Consider the following 15,132-nt stretch of genomic DNA (forward strand, 5'->3'; position numbering starts at 1 on the left):
CTGATGGCAGACATGAATGATCACTGAAACATAGAGATTATGTTAAGACTGTTCTCTTTAAGATTTCTCATTGCTGCTCTATGGCCTCAGAAAGCCACAGATTAAATCGGTATTTAAAGCTTATCTGCTGGAAAGTCACTTTACCTTTTTCGTGACGACTCAATCTTAACTAGTATCTCAGCAATACATAGGTTCCTCTAAGTACACTTGTATTTACTATGGCCAAATCCTAAAGTCCTTCGCCAGGCAAAGAGCCCACTCAGAGGAATGGTGGTGTTGGCTGAGGGAAGGCAGAGTAAAAGCTAATGAACCTCAGGAATTGGCCCGGTGTAAATACTCTGGAGAGTATCACTTGCACACAGAGGTGCCTTGGACTCACTCTGAGTGCCTCCCGTGTCACTCTTCGCATGGCATGAGGTCTCTTTCTCTGCCAGCAGGCTAATTCCTGATGTGGTGGCTCAGGTCTTACTGTGCCTTCCCCAGTGTCTTGCCTTGCTGCGACACAAGGGCAACTTCTGAGCGGGTACCTCGGGCTGTGTCCCACCACCCGGGGACGGGGTCGGCTGAGCAGAGCAGAGTTAATGCCAATGTGTGTACAGTTTTGTGCCAAGGAGAGACCTAACAACGCTATCACTGTAACCCATAATAGTTCCTAAAACATATATGTGCTTATTGCTTTTGTCCGTACATGCTGCATTCACTATTAGGGATTACAGACAGAAGTACTGTACAGCTTGGACGGACAGACATTTACATTCAGGACTAACCAACGGCTTTTGTTTTTACAATAGGTAGGAACAAAATGCAGCGGACTCGAGCGGCTCGGGGTCGTCCTCCCGCCTGTGCGCCTCTGCTCCCACGTCCCGTGTCTCAGCACGTCCCTGGACCTGCTGCGTGCAGATCGTTACATGCCCCGGCAGGTACTCAGAGATAGGTCAGGAAACGCTCATTGACAGAGTTATTTACAATTGAGTTTTTACAGTAGAAACAGAGAACAACATAAAGGATTACCATCACAGTTATCACAGGACAGGTTGTGACTTGCTACAGGCGTGTAACAAATCACGGTCACAACAGGAGGCACAAATTAAAGTAGTGCTTGGTTAAAGTGCTTGATTGTTACACTCTGCTATCCTACTCCAGCATCGCAACAACAACAACAGAAAGTCAACGTAAAGTGCTTTTCCCCCCTTCCCGAGATTAAAAACCAAAGACAAATTATTTCCTACACAATTTGACATAACTTTATTGAAACAATAAGATTTTAAAAACCTAGGCTGGTGGCTGCTAGTTCTGTTCATTTAAAATGGTCAGATCCCTTTTTTTTTATTATTTTTCTTTTTTTTTTTTTCTTTTCTTGTTTCATTTAAAAATGACTGGATGTTATTAAAACATCAGGCCTGAGTCTCCTGTCTCTCGCAGCTGCTTCGTGCCACAGCTTCACAGGAGCCTCTCCTGCCCGACCTCCTCACGAGAGAGAGCACAGCCAGGCCCGGGGCGGGTCGCTAACGAATCCCTCTATTTGCATATTTATGTTACACTTGCATATCTTTCACTGCGCCGCTCGGGCGCAAAAAGCTTCAAACCGACCGGTTCCTCTCCTACGCCAAAGGCGAGACTTTGGCTGACGCCTGGAGTCAGCGTGCCGGCAGGAAGGGAGGCCTGGGAGCCACCCCGGTACCCCCGGCACGTCCCCGTGGGGCAGGGCAGCGAGCATCTCCCCACCACGGAAGGGCAAGGCGAGAGCTGAGCTCTCCTTCCAGCCCTATGCTCCCCGGCACCGGGAAGGGAGTCTGGCTGCGATGCCTCCGGGGAGTCCTGCTTCTGCATGGCTCCTTCACACCTTCCCAGCGTGGGCTGTGGGTCCCCCCGCGGGCCACGCGCTGGCCCTGGGGCAGGTATCGATCTCTAGCAGAGGGTAAGTGCAAGTTTCACTATGTTCTAGGGGATGTTTGGAATTAGATACAAGTGGTGCAACTCACCCTGCTGATACTTCAAAAGAAAACGTCAGGTCCTACAGGATATCATATTGTTTAAACACACACAGAGCATTTTAATAATTGGTTTCTCTAGACTGTTATTTGTTTTAAGCGGTTTTCACTTGGATTTTCCAATAATGCAAGTGTTCCCTGTTACCTTTAGACATAATATCCATCAGAGAAAGATGTAGATGGGGAACAGCTGCCCTGAAGCAGTGAGCATTGTGTTTTTGATAGCTTTATACCAACCCCAGCAATTTATTCCAGAGTTCAAATCTGGCTGCCTTGGCATCCTTTATGGAACTAATGCAAATCAGATGTTAATATTTCCAAAAGGAGCTCTAGTGTTCAAGGGGAATGGATGGATATTTGGTCACATTGGCTTCACTGGACAACATGAAAGGAGATCAATGTGTGATCATGATTTGCAATCCTTATTTTTGACTGATGTGGGCAACGTCTTTAGAGTTGTTTCAGAGAAGGACATTTTCACAAACCCACACTGGACCTCCCCCAGACTTTTAGAAACAGGTAGCTCGTTTCAGCCAAGTTCATGCCATGCAGAAGCTCTTTTTGTTTTTGTGTTGACTGTAAAGACATTCCTTTAAACTTTCAGTTAGTTCTTTTGGAGCCCATCTCAGATGCTTTGATCATGTGTGTTAGCATGTCCTCCACTGCCTGGTAATACATGGACTTCTGGGGAAATGTGATTTTCTAGTCTGACAGTCTCCTGATTGCCCTGGGTTCTTCCAGTGATACCTTCCATAGAGTAAATGCAGTTTTGCCCTATCAGCTTAGGGGAGGTGGGTAAAGCAGCAGATTCTAGATGGTTCTTGTCTGTTCTATAAACATTATCTTTTTGCTTTAGATAGCCACTGTTTGTAACATTGTACTTGGGACTCACATTTCTGGGTGGACTTGAGTCATAAAGCAGCTGACCTTCATCATCAGTGTCAGCATCTATGTATTTGTGTATACCAGCATCATGGAAGTTGAAAGCTATGGCTGACTGCATCTCTGGTGACTTTGGGGGTGTTCTCGCACTCGCAGTTGTGTAGATCGAGGTTTCTGGGCTCATGAGAGATCTGTCAGACAGTAAGGAAGTATCTGTGCCAGCGGCAGCAGCTCCCCGGCTCTTGAGAGGGTCTGAATATATTCTCAGTACATTTGATGCTGGTACTAATGTGCTGGTGTCCTCTTCCATAAAGTTGACTTTCAGAGATCTTAGTTTTAAAGGGTTACTGGCCTTTACTGAGCTTTTGGGACTCTCTATGAAAAAAGCAGAATGGTGGCTGCCTTCGGAGCTTGGGTTCATGTCCACATACCTGGCACCGCTCCCCTCTGGCCTGCTCTGCTCCTGAATCACGTTAATGCCACCTTTGCAGGGAATGGTAGCGAGCGGGCTGTGGGAAAACCTCCCGGAGTCAGGGAACTCCGCCGCACAGCTTATGAAGCTGTCGATGCTGGACATGCTCCTCATGTCAATGATCCCATCAGTGCGAGTCGTCAGCAAGGGCACCATAGGGCCAGGAAGGGTTTCCATTTCTAGCTCTTCCTTTTGCTTTCCAGGTTGACTCGAGTCCTTTGTATTAAGGTTCGGCTGGGACTGCGTCTTTGCCATTTTGTTATACATGTCCTCTAGCTGTTGGACATTCAGGTGCTGGGGACTTGAAGATGACCTGGCTTTTTCTGGAGACCCTTGTTCCTTAGTTTCAAAAGATTTACTAGAGCTAGTTTCAGAGAGTGTTCTCTTGGTCCATTTCCATTTGCTGGGAGATAAATGATTGTCCTGAACTTTATCCTTTTTGGCTATGCTTTCTCCATTCTTTTCGACCACAATGTCCATGAGCTCTATACTACGGGCAAACGCATCCTTCATGTTCATGGAAACAATACTGCCATTCCTTTTTGCTCTTTCAAGAGCTTCCCTGCGCTTAATGGCTTTCTCCTGCCTCTTCTGCTCTTTGTAGAACTCAGAGAAGTTATTGACAATAATTGGGATGGGAAGAGCTATCACCAGCACTCCAGCGATGCAACACAGTCCTCCTACTATTTTACCTAAAAGTGTTTTGGGGTAGATGTCTCCATAGCCTACTGTTGTCATGGTGATTGTTGCCCACCAGAAAGAAGCTGGGATGCTCTTGAATTTTGTATCATCCTCATCCTTTTCTGCAAAAAACACTAAACTGGAAAAGATCATAATGCCCATGGCCAAAAACAGGATGAGTAATCCAAGCTCATTGTAACTCCTCCTCAGCGTAAACCCCAAGGACTGTAAACCTGTTGAGTGCCGGGCAAGCTTTAGAATCCGGAGTATCCTCATAATCCGAAATATTTGGACCACTCGTCGTACATTTTGGAACTGAAGTACACTTTTATTGGATTCTGTGAGGAAGATAGTGACATAGTACGGTAAGATAGCTAGCAAATCAATTGCATTCAGCGGGCCTTTGAAAAACTTCCATTTCTTAGGCGAGGATAGGAACCGCAAGAGGTATTCCATTGTAAACCATGCAATGCACACTGCTTCCACGTGGGCAAGTTGGGGATTATCTGTGGTCTGCCCAAATTCATCCACGCCTTGTAGTTCAGGAAGTGTGTTAAGGGACAAGGCAATTGTAGATAGTACAATAAACATGATGGAAATGATTGCCAAAATCTGGAAAGGAAAGAGAAAACAATGAGTTCATCTCAGAATATATTATGCTGTCTGTCATTGCCATTAACAGATGGCTGTATTTCCACTTACACATTTCAAGACTACTTTTGCTCTTAGTACACAGAAGTCAGATCACTAATGTATCCTGAGGTGATTTTATTTTGGAAAGTGCTTTAGTTGTGTCACATACATAAAGGAGATAAAGCATCTACTTCAGCTCATGTGCCTTCATCTCTGTGCAGTCAAGGAAAGCATACCAAGCAGCCAGCATGCCAGGAGGGCTTGAAGCAGTTCACAGCAGGAGCTTTTGATTAGCTACTAATTAGGTGCCCAACAAAGCCCATCTGGACAACAGGCTCTGAAATCTAAGCAAGAAGGAATGCAATAGTGAATTCAAGATTTGATCAGAGCAATGTCTTCCATTTAATGCACTAGTATGCCTGTAATTTTGGGCGCCTATGGCTCATTACAGAGTTGTGTGTACAGTTCTACTACATGTAAGTGGACACTCTTTTTAATGACTCATCTCTAACTTGAAATTTGATGGTTGTGAAATACGTGAACACTTTACCAACCTTTCTAAATCATTTTGAGCTACTCTGCATGTGACTGACTGGCTCTCCTAGCTCCTCATTGCAATCTGAGCAAACTCATGCAGGCAAACCAAACTGCACAATGCTTGAGACAGTCAAGGCAGGGGAGGTTCAGCCTCTGGAGAGTTCATCCATTATCAGAAACTAGCTCTTGGGCTAACGAGTGCAATGCGAGGAGAAGGCTCTGCAGTGAGCAGCCTCTCTAAAACCCCACATAAACCTGCTCACATCCTGGGCCACCAACTCTACACAGAGCTGTGAAACATGAAGTGCTAGATTAGTGTATATGCATCTGTCCTTCCATACCTGCAGACATTAATACTGTACTTTCCAGTTTTCTCTAATTACATCTTCTTTTAAAGTCATTTTGGGGAGCTTTTAGAGCTGACAGACAATTTGAGGGCTGTTTTTTTCTACTAGTGAATTCTTTCTCTGGTTTGTTACTTGGGTGGGATTATATCTAGTTTCTTAGGTTACTGCCAAAATACAGCAAGGATTTCAAAATACACGTATATGTGACTAATGTTTTATGTATTTATTTCAGTGTAAGCGGGTCCCTTATGCTTGCTTTTCTCCTGCTTGATAGAAAAGCAGCATGAAATCAATAGCAACGTCTGTGCCTGATGAGTAGATAGATACACAATATTAAGCAACGAATTAAAAAACATATGACAAGAGTTCTGCATCGTGAATTGCAAATCTGATGCACTCCTTCCTTGCCAATATAACTAGATTCTAGGTTTCCTCACAGTGACCTTACTCAGCCAGCCTCACAATACCAGAATATCCACAGTTACCACTTGGGGTACTGGAGAAACAAATTCTTGCAGGATTTCTCTTCAGCCAAGCCCAGTACAGACATCCTAATAGCCAGGAAATATCTGAATAGAAACACTACAATGGAACAAGCCTTGCTGCAGTCGGAGAAATATCCACTACAGTTCAGGAACACTGTGGTCTTCTGAAGAAGGGCCTCACGTTTTCCCCGAAGCTGAAAAGCAGAAATGGTCTGCAAAGGCTGGAAGCTTCACTTGAATTTAGCTCGTGCCAAGCTTAAGCTACGGCTTTAGAAGAAAAGCCCATATATCTTCAAAAAATCCAAAGGGTTTCAACTGTGAAATTTTGATTTTAGCAAGTGCTTTAAAACACTTGCTGTTAGGAAAATATCTCCTTTCAAGTCAATGTGATAAAATCATTTACCTTTTAACTCACTAAAATGCAGTATATAACTTTGATACTTACATGACGCTGCAGACGTAGTAATTTAATCTGAAGATTGAGATTTGACTAGAAACATTAAACACTCTGGTTTCGTTGTCTAAATTGGATTAAATGGAAGAAGTGAATGGTGTAAATGGCCTGCTATGCAATGCTCCAGTACCGGGAATTCTAGAATAGCCTCACTTTCAGTTACTAAATTGTTACCAGGAAAGATGCTGGGAAGATTCCTTTTCCTTTATAAACAGATTGCATAAAAGAATGTTTGCCGTTAGCTGTGCTGTGCACCTTCACAGTGCTAGGCAACCTTTCCCCTCCTCCCCACTCCCTTCTTCTTCCATGAATTCGCTGCTGAAATACGAACAACCCCACAACAACTTGTGTCTTGGGGCATTTGCCTTTTTGAGAGACTTCTCAGGTGAATGAACCGAAGCAGCTATGGGAAAGAATTGGGGTTTGCAAAAAAGTAAGAAGAACCAAGGGATGGAGAGAAGCAGAGTAGGATGCAGGGGAAAGTGCTTGAACTGATGGTTTCAGGCTTCAGAGAATAAAATCTAAGTCAAGTGCGTTATGGTGAAACAGGGAGAAATTTAGATTAACTACTTCTGCATTGTTGTTTGTTTCAAAGGACCATCTCCCAGAGATCAGGTAATGCCCCTCAGAAGCTGGGAACCTTGGTTTCCTTTCCTAGAAGGCTCTTTTAGTGTTTTTGCTGTCATTTCTTTGTTTACCACCCAACATTTCTGAAGGTGTTTGGGATGTTTTCAATGGTAATTTCAGATTTTTTGCTTGGCTTTATCTCTGCCCACTATATGCAGAAGGGCTTATCTGTAGACTTAGATGTACCTCGTGTGTTTTATCTCCTTCACTTTCAGTGTAAATATTAAACACTCCATCTTTATTCAGTAGATGGCATCCAGCAGCAATAATTGGTGTCAAACCTTCTGTTTCCTTTGATATAGCTTCCTGCTTTGAAGATCAAGGCAATGCCGGATGAACATAAATTTGAAAACTAGGAGATCTGAGGGTAAAATTTGGGTTTGGTTTAGCAGATTTAGCCACGGAGCTGAGCAATAAACAGAAAGAGACATTCATCATTTCTCCCGCAAGTTGCAGCAAGATGTCACTTCTGCTTCTAAGATACAGATTTTCCCCCTTATTGGTCTACTGCAATCATACATCTTCGGGAATCTTGTCAGGCTAAGAAAACTTCTAAGTGTGAGTTGACTGTCCTCAGGTATTGAAAGCAATTTCAAGTCAGAAAATACAAAAACCTGGGAGATGCAATATCTCCAGAAGGGTTTATAAGATCCGTCTTCTCCAAAGGTGCTACCTTGTCCTGATAGCATCCACCAACCAGCAAAAAACACCCAAGGAGCCGTTGTCCACAGAAAACTGGATCTAGTTGCTGCTGTCAGGCATCAGCCCTGCATTCAGTGGCACAGTGCTCTATCCTAGTGTATTTACTGTCTGGGACTTCAGATTATAGAAATCACTGTCTGTTTAATAAGGTTTCTTATCTTTGGCCATACTGAAACTCTAGCCTGGCAGCTTTTGTATTAGCCACTGTCAGTAATGAGACAGAAAGATGAAGGAAAGACATTTATACCAACAAGAATGCCTCTAGAGATGCTCTGTGTGGCAGGCAGCTTTCGATTCCTGGCCTTTCCTTCTTTCCTTCCTCTTCCAGGTTTACTTCTGTTTAACAAGAAAAGCCAATTGGACAAATGTGGACTTGAGCAGGAGCAATCCCCCTACAATGAACAAGGTTCCAACTGTTAAGGTAAGCAGACTCTGGATAAAAGTGCCTGTTGTCCCTGCTCCAGAGCACTGACCCAAACCCTTGCTGCTGCAGCAGCTACTAACTATTGCTTGAAATGGAAACAAGGGTGGGGAGAGGATGCCCCATGTCTGCAGTAGGTCCTACAAAGCACATAGCTGAAACAATGGAAAAGCTTGCAGTCTAAAATTTGGAGGCACAAAAGGCTGAAATGACTAGCCTGAGGAGGAGCTACATCAGCAATCGAGGCAGGTGGGGGAATCCATGTATTTGTGGTGCCACATCCATGAGAGCTGTTCTCCACTGTCTGTGCATGGGCTTCATTGGAACTAATGACAGGAGCTCTGAGAGAACAAGTCCTACTAGGCACATATCCACAACAAAGCATCACAGATATCCTTTAGCCGCTGATAAAGCTGTTAGGTTTTAAGACTAGTTGCACAACTTTCAGACCATTTCTGCCAACAGAATGCATGGGGCAAGCTGTGTAGTTCCCTTCCTCTTTGCTTCTGCATTTACTCTAACATTTCACCTGGAGCAACGCACCATAAACTGTGAAATTCCCCATCAGGTACTTATCTTGGTGACTTGCAGAGGGTGTTGGATGGTCTCCTAATGACAGCACTGGCTTGTAGTGCAAGTCTCAGTATGTATGGGCAGAATTCCAGAGAAAGATTTCTCCTTTACTAAACTGACTGTTCCACAAAGATTTTTATGGAGCTGAATCTCTGAATTGCTGCTGAGGTTCTTTTGTGAAAGCTAAATAAGCCAAGGACAGGCGGGGCAAGGTTTTGAATGAATTTAAAGCAATTGCCTTGAAGTGATTAGCATGATTGTACACACATGATGGTTATTACACATGCAAATGGGACAAGCAAGCTGATTATGTGCGTAAGTGCAGCTCGTCCGTGTGCAACTGCTGCTTTCTGAGGCAGGGTGGATGTGTCGTGCTTGCAAGCCATTAATCCCCACCTCTTCCAAAACACCCCCCAGAATGAGGCAGGCATCCTCTAATGGACACCTTCAGGAGATACCCACTTGCACCGGGCCTGTGTGATGCCCCAGGGATTCATCCTTTGTCTTGGATGTCTGTGCTCATCTCTGGGGGGAACAGGGCTCCCATAAAGAAGCCGGTCTGTTCAGAAATTTTTCATCAGTCCATTGAGCTTCTGGTAGCATCAGCTTGTGGGCAGCAAAACGGCGTATGCCACCCCCCAGACAGCACGGAGCGGGGTAAGTTTTAGGCAGCAGGAGCTAACATTTGGGTTTGGTGATATTTATTGCTTGATTGTCTGATCTTTGCACTGCTAAAGACCTTAACTAAGGTCAAGGCATAAGACCAGAGACTTTCAAGGCCATTAAAATTAATGAGAATTGGCTGTACAAATCCCGTAGATGGCTCTAAAATCCCAGTGTAAGCATCTGAGATCTCTCTGCACATGGCAACGTGCCCTATACTTTTTCTGTCTTCATACTCAGTAATGAAGCTGATATAGCAAGGAGAAGGGGTGGTGCGTGGGAGAGAGTAGGAGGGTGTTTGAATATAGATTCAATATTCTTGGAAATACGATGAGGAAATTGTTATGTAATCAAGAAGTTCAATAATGGTTTTGTCTAATGCGCTTTTTTAGCTCCATCGAGGCCTGCAGAATAAACTTGGCATCAGGAGCAGGTTTCATTCATATGCTCCATTTACCAAGGGATTTTTCCTGCAGCCTCCCTACTTCCCCAAGCAAACAGTAGACTTTGAGTCAGACTGTCCAGCTCCATCCTGCCATGCCTGTGCCAGGCTCTGTCTCCCCAGGTTCTGAGAAGTGGAGAGCACAGTGTATTTTGAGCAATATCCCACGTGCTCCACAGTGCAGAACCATATGGAGAGTTCCTTAATCTCCTCCCTGCTTCGTTCTGCATGGGAATAACGTCTCCTGCTCATGGCAGCTATACATGTCTATGGCATTTATTGCTGGGGACTTGTTTTAGGAAACATCTCTTCACTAGCAAATGCCTATTTATTCGTTAACTGAGACTGTTAACGAATAAATAGGCACAGAACATGGTCACTTCTGATGTCATGATTCTGATCATGGGGCTTGCAGGATGTTATTGCTACAAAATGCTGAGGCCATAACAAAAGGTAACACTTGCATCTTGGATCATGACAAGAGGTTGGGGCCAAACTTGGCGATAGGGTTGCAAGGGAAATACATAGAACCTTTAATCTGCTTTTTCATGTGAAAGAAGTTAAGAGGCAATGTAAGATCTTGAATGTCCAAACCCCTCAAGTCTCACTGATTCCTGTGAAGTACAAAACAATGCAAAGGGCTTTACCCCGTCTGGCACTTTACATGCTACTTCTGCATCCTTCCCCAGGGGGGTTCTTGAGACCCATTTGCACCAGATCTGTGCTCTGGAGGGGTAGGACCTTGCACACACCAGGTCACCCACATCACTGTGGTGCCCTCAGTGACTGTATCCACAGGCCTTGAGAATGTAAATTCCTATGCTCTTCTGTAAGTATTACATAGTATAATTCCATTAAGACAAAGCCGAGAGAAACCCATTTATATTTTTCTTTGGAAATATACAAGATCTTAATTTTGCCGTTGCCTGGAAAAGCCCAGACTGAACAACAGTTAATTATTTTATTTCAGTTGTAGCTGTAATAATTTTATCTGCTCAGAGTAAGTCTATTTGGTTTAAAAGGGGATACAATACTTCTGCTGATTATATGTCAAAGCTTCCTTTGCCTACAGGCACTCAAAGAGCTGTAGCTACAACTGCTGCTGACTAAGCTAAATTGGGAAGAAAAGTAGCCTTCAGGCATGGCTGCCTGTAAATTCCTTAATGCTCCTAAGAACATGTTTAGCTGTTAGAGAGCTATCAAGCCCCATTAAGTGATAAATAGTGTCAGTCTTCCTTCTGAGCAAAGCCCAGATGCAAATAGTGCAATGGAGAAGAAAATGATAAATGAATGAAAATAATTGAACAGGCAAACTTCAAAGCCATTCACTGCCTTTAGACATCGGTGCAGTGACAGTGCTCAAGAGAGGACTGAAAAGGGAGAGTCTGCCCTACTGCTGCTGCTAGCATGGAGAAAATCAAAGAAGAAAACAAACGCATGGCACGTTGAAGTTCAAGTCTCCTATTTTGATTCTGGCCTTGCCTTCTGCCCAGGAAGACTGCAACCCCAGCAAGCAGCACTACTATAGGTAGTGCTTGTATCCAGCCCCAACAGCACCAGACAGACCCAAACTGTTTGCGTGTCCACCCTGCATGTTCATGCAAACAGGCCTTATGCCGTCCTCAAGCCACGAAACATGTTCTGCTCACATCTTGCACATCAGAAGGTGATATATCAGAAGCCAAGGGAGGCTTCAGCCACACCGGCGCCCATTCTCGCCACCTCCCCACCAGCCTGACTCTCACAAGCACTTCTACCTTCACCCTTCCCAGCCCTCTTGCCTGACCCATTAGGTCTTCATCCTGCTTGCACGTTCCCACCCTTTGTGCCATGCAATATGCTGGTCTTGGAACACAGAAGTTGGAATGGCAGTGTGGTATTGCACAGCCTGATCTTTCCCTGGAAGACAACTAAAGAGCCAGACCCCAATGGTGAACCCCCCAGTACAACACACAGGACGTTCCATCTGCTCTTCAACTCCTTGCACTACAGCAAGCCATGAGCCATTATCCACTCAGGCTCCAGATCACCTACCCAGTCAAAACCTTTCTTCCAGCTCGGTGCTCCCTTTCAGGCACATCTCCCATTCCTGCCAGCTACCTTGCATCCAAGTAGACAATGGTTTGGATTCAGAAAAATTAAAAATGAAGAATTAGTGCCTCAACCCTCAGCACTGGGAACGGCTCCTCACGATGCTTTCCTGATTTTACCCTGCACCAGGCAAAGACAACGCTCGTGATCAACTCCCACTGTCCCAAGCAGTCTGCTCAGCCTCAGACACTATTTACAGGGGATGCTGAGCTTGAAGGGATGGTGTTTGCAGGAGCAGTTGTGGGAGGGTTTTTTTTAAAGTGGTTAAATTCAATCAGGAATGTGCCAAGATAGCATGAAATCAACCAAATGTAATTAAGCAAAAACTATTAGCTTGATTGCTAAACCAGTCTTCCTATCATGAATATGCATGAGAATAATTGATATTAATTCTTTTCAAACCTGAGGCACATTAGTCCTGCACCTTATTGTGTGGATTGTTTTGGAAGACTGAACCAGTTCCATTGCTGCTTTCTCACCAAAAGATATAGCGAGTTCTGCTGCAGGGAGATTTACCTAGTCACTGATACCATACAGGGCTGCCACATAGAGAGGAAATTAGAACAGAGCTCAAGTGATGTTTTGTCTGCAAAATTGGTGACCTGTTTAACATTTGTTCCAGAAATGTGTTAGGAGAAGTGGCAAATCCGGTTACTAACATCAGTCACACTAATGACATTATGAAGCCTGCAGGAACAGTAAATCCCTATAGATAGAAAGGCAGTGGCAATATCCTCTACCTATTAAATGTCTGACGCTAACATGGTCCTGTTGCCCAAGTGTCTGAGCATTTCAGGAGGCTGTTCCTAAGGGCCAATTTTGGTTATTTGGACTGCTGCATCTCAGCGCCTTCTGTAGGTCACGGGAGACTTCATCAGGTTTCAGAGGGGATTTTTCCATTCATACTTGTTCCAAGGGCACAAAATTTAGGCCGAGGCATCTGTGGTGCCTCACAAGCTGGAGGAGGTGTACTCCTTTAGGCAAACAAATCCTCCTGTGCCGTGGGTGCAGCCTTTGCCCAAGGTGCACAGCCCCAGACTTCCATACACTGATGGAAGAGTACCTTTTGTGGCATATCCTGCAGTGATGAGAAAGGGTCCCACAAGGAATTCTGGCCATTAATTGTTTATTCCTTGCAAGTGGCCTGCAAAGAAGTTGAATATTAGCACCCCGCTTTTTGCAAGAGACATACAGAGCCTGTGGGTGGTGGGAAATGTCTCTGTAGGACCCCTCCAAGCTCTCAGCACCTTCCCTAGTTCTTAGTCCTTTATTCTGCTAAAACCTCTTGTTTTCCTGATCAGCTTCTCTGCTCTCCATCATGCCCACACTTATCTTTGTGTTTGGCAGGCAGACCTTGTATCAGGCAGAAGGGCTTTGCTGCAGGGACACATCCACCCTTCCCAAGCCTGGGTTCCCGAGGCTTTTATCTAACAACAGCAGAGCCCTTGGTAAGGGCTTTGGCACAAAGTGAATGAAGTGTTTTAATCTCAGGCACAGATGGTTCTTCCCTTTGTAAGCACTAAACACTGGATCAGATATCACATATTTAATAAATAGCAACAACTGTATACAAACTGTGTGCAAAAGCAGCTAAAAGCTAATCCTTGGCAATTAATCATTCCCACTAGCATGAGGCCATAGCAAGTGGTAAGTAGAGACAGTGGATAGCAGATCTGTTTGAGCACAAAAAGCATTTCAACAAGAGAGCTTCATCTCGGCTGAGTAAGAAACAATTGTGATGCACTGTAGTTATAAATACAGAGGATGAAACTGAAGTGTGGAGAAGTGCACTTGGTTATTTGTTGGGGTTTGGGAAAGGGGTTGTGTGTTTTGGTTTTGTTTTTCTGCTTTATCATAGAATAGTTAGGGTTGGAAAGGACTTTAAGACCATTTTTAAACTCTATTGAGCCTGGAAAACAGAACTAACTCTTTGAAGTGTCAGCTGGCAGTCTGGGAACACTCAATCCCATGCTTACCGACTTCTGGACATTGACACAACAGTAAGCCTTTCCAAACCACATGAAATAAACACCTACTCTGGATAGCCCTTGGCTTTCTGATAGCTTCTAAATCTCTTATGATAGCCTTTCCTATGCTATTGCATGCTCCCAGCAGACACTGCACAGGCAGGGCAGCAACCAGATACACATCACACAGTGCAGTCCCTTCCTTCTCTCTCCCTCTCCTCAACACAGACCTCAGAGATCACCCCACTGCTGTCAGCAGCAGAGACTCATTTATGCTGCCGTGGTACCTGACAACTACATTTACAACAAGAAACTTTTTCTTCACTATGGCTTTAGCAATGCTCACGGGACTGCAGAAAACCAGCACTGAACAGAAAGAAGGAAAAAAATAAAGGAGGAAAAGGAAAACTAAAGCCACTCAGGCCATTTTGATAGAAAGCAGAGCTGGGTTTGTGCTGCTTCTTTCAGGTTTGGGTTTTTTTTTGTGGCTGCTTTACTGATTTTTTTTGCCCTTAACCCTAATAAAGGTTACCTGAAACTGTTTGTAATATGCAGCTGTGCTGCCTTTTAGCAAATGGTTATTGAAGAGAGGGGAGGAGGCAAGGTTTCATGTAAATGGCAGCTGAGCAATGCCACATTGTACTGTAATCCCCTTACAGAATGGCAAAGACCAGCACTGAAGATTAAGGGAAATGGCACTTTACTGGGTTTCAGTGCATTTTTCAGTCACCTTTTTTTAAATCTGGGTTTTCTGTGTTCGTATAGGATGAGACCACGCTATAGACTGGCTGGCAGAAATTAATCTTGTCACGAATGTACTTCTTTGAAAGGCTGAGCCTTCCTGAGCTCTTAATTTGAGCTGATTTGACTGTCTCATTATCATAGCAGCAGATTTTGGAATAGCAAAGTTGAACCTTACTTGAACTTGTTGGTTAAATTAGCAGTGTTTTTCTTTCTCCTCCCCACCTCCATCCATGAATAATAATACCCAGTATCAGCTTTTTTTTTATCCTACCGAGGCCTCCTAGTAACTGTTTGCTAAACAAACACATGCTAACATGGCGCGCTGGGGGAGAAGCATGTAAAAGAGCCTGAGTTTTGTTTGCCAAAGATAGAACTTGTCATTCCAGGGAAAAGTGCGGTTTTGATGTCCTGGGAAACTTG

At 44.3% G+C, this 15,132-nt stretch overlaps 1 protein-coding gene across 2 annotated transcripts in view; it reads right to left on the reverse strand.

Annotated features, from left to right (window-relative positions):
* Positions 1-1,091: 1,091 nt before the first annotated feature.
* KCNB1 (potassium voltage-gated channel subfamily B member 1) overlaps positions 1,092-15,132 on the reverse strand; it is a 122,610-nt gene continuing 108,569 nt past the window's right edge. For both annotated transcript variants that reach the window (XM_065691596.1, XM_065691597.1), the window contains one exon: positions 1,092-4,638. In XM_065691596.1, the coding sequence (XP_065547668.1) occupies positions 2,617-4,638 (2,022 nt within the window). In that variant the 3' untranslated portion in view covers positions 1,092-2,616. The remainder of the gene's footprint in view (positions 4,639-15,132) is intronic.

Source organism: Lathamus discolor, chromosome 11, assembly GCF_037157495.1.
Source record: "Lathamus discolor isolate bLatDis1 chromosome 11, bLatDis1.hap1, whole genome shotgun sequence".
Taxonomy (NCBI): Eukaryota; Metazoa; Chordata; class Aves; order Psittaciformes; family Psittacidae; genus Lathamus; species Lathamus discolor.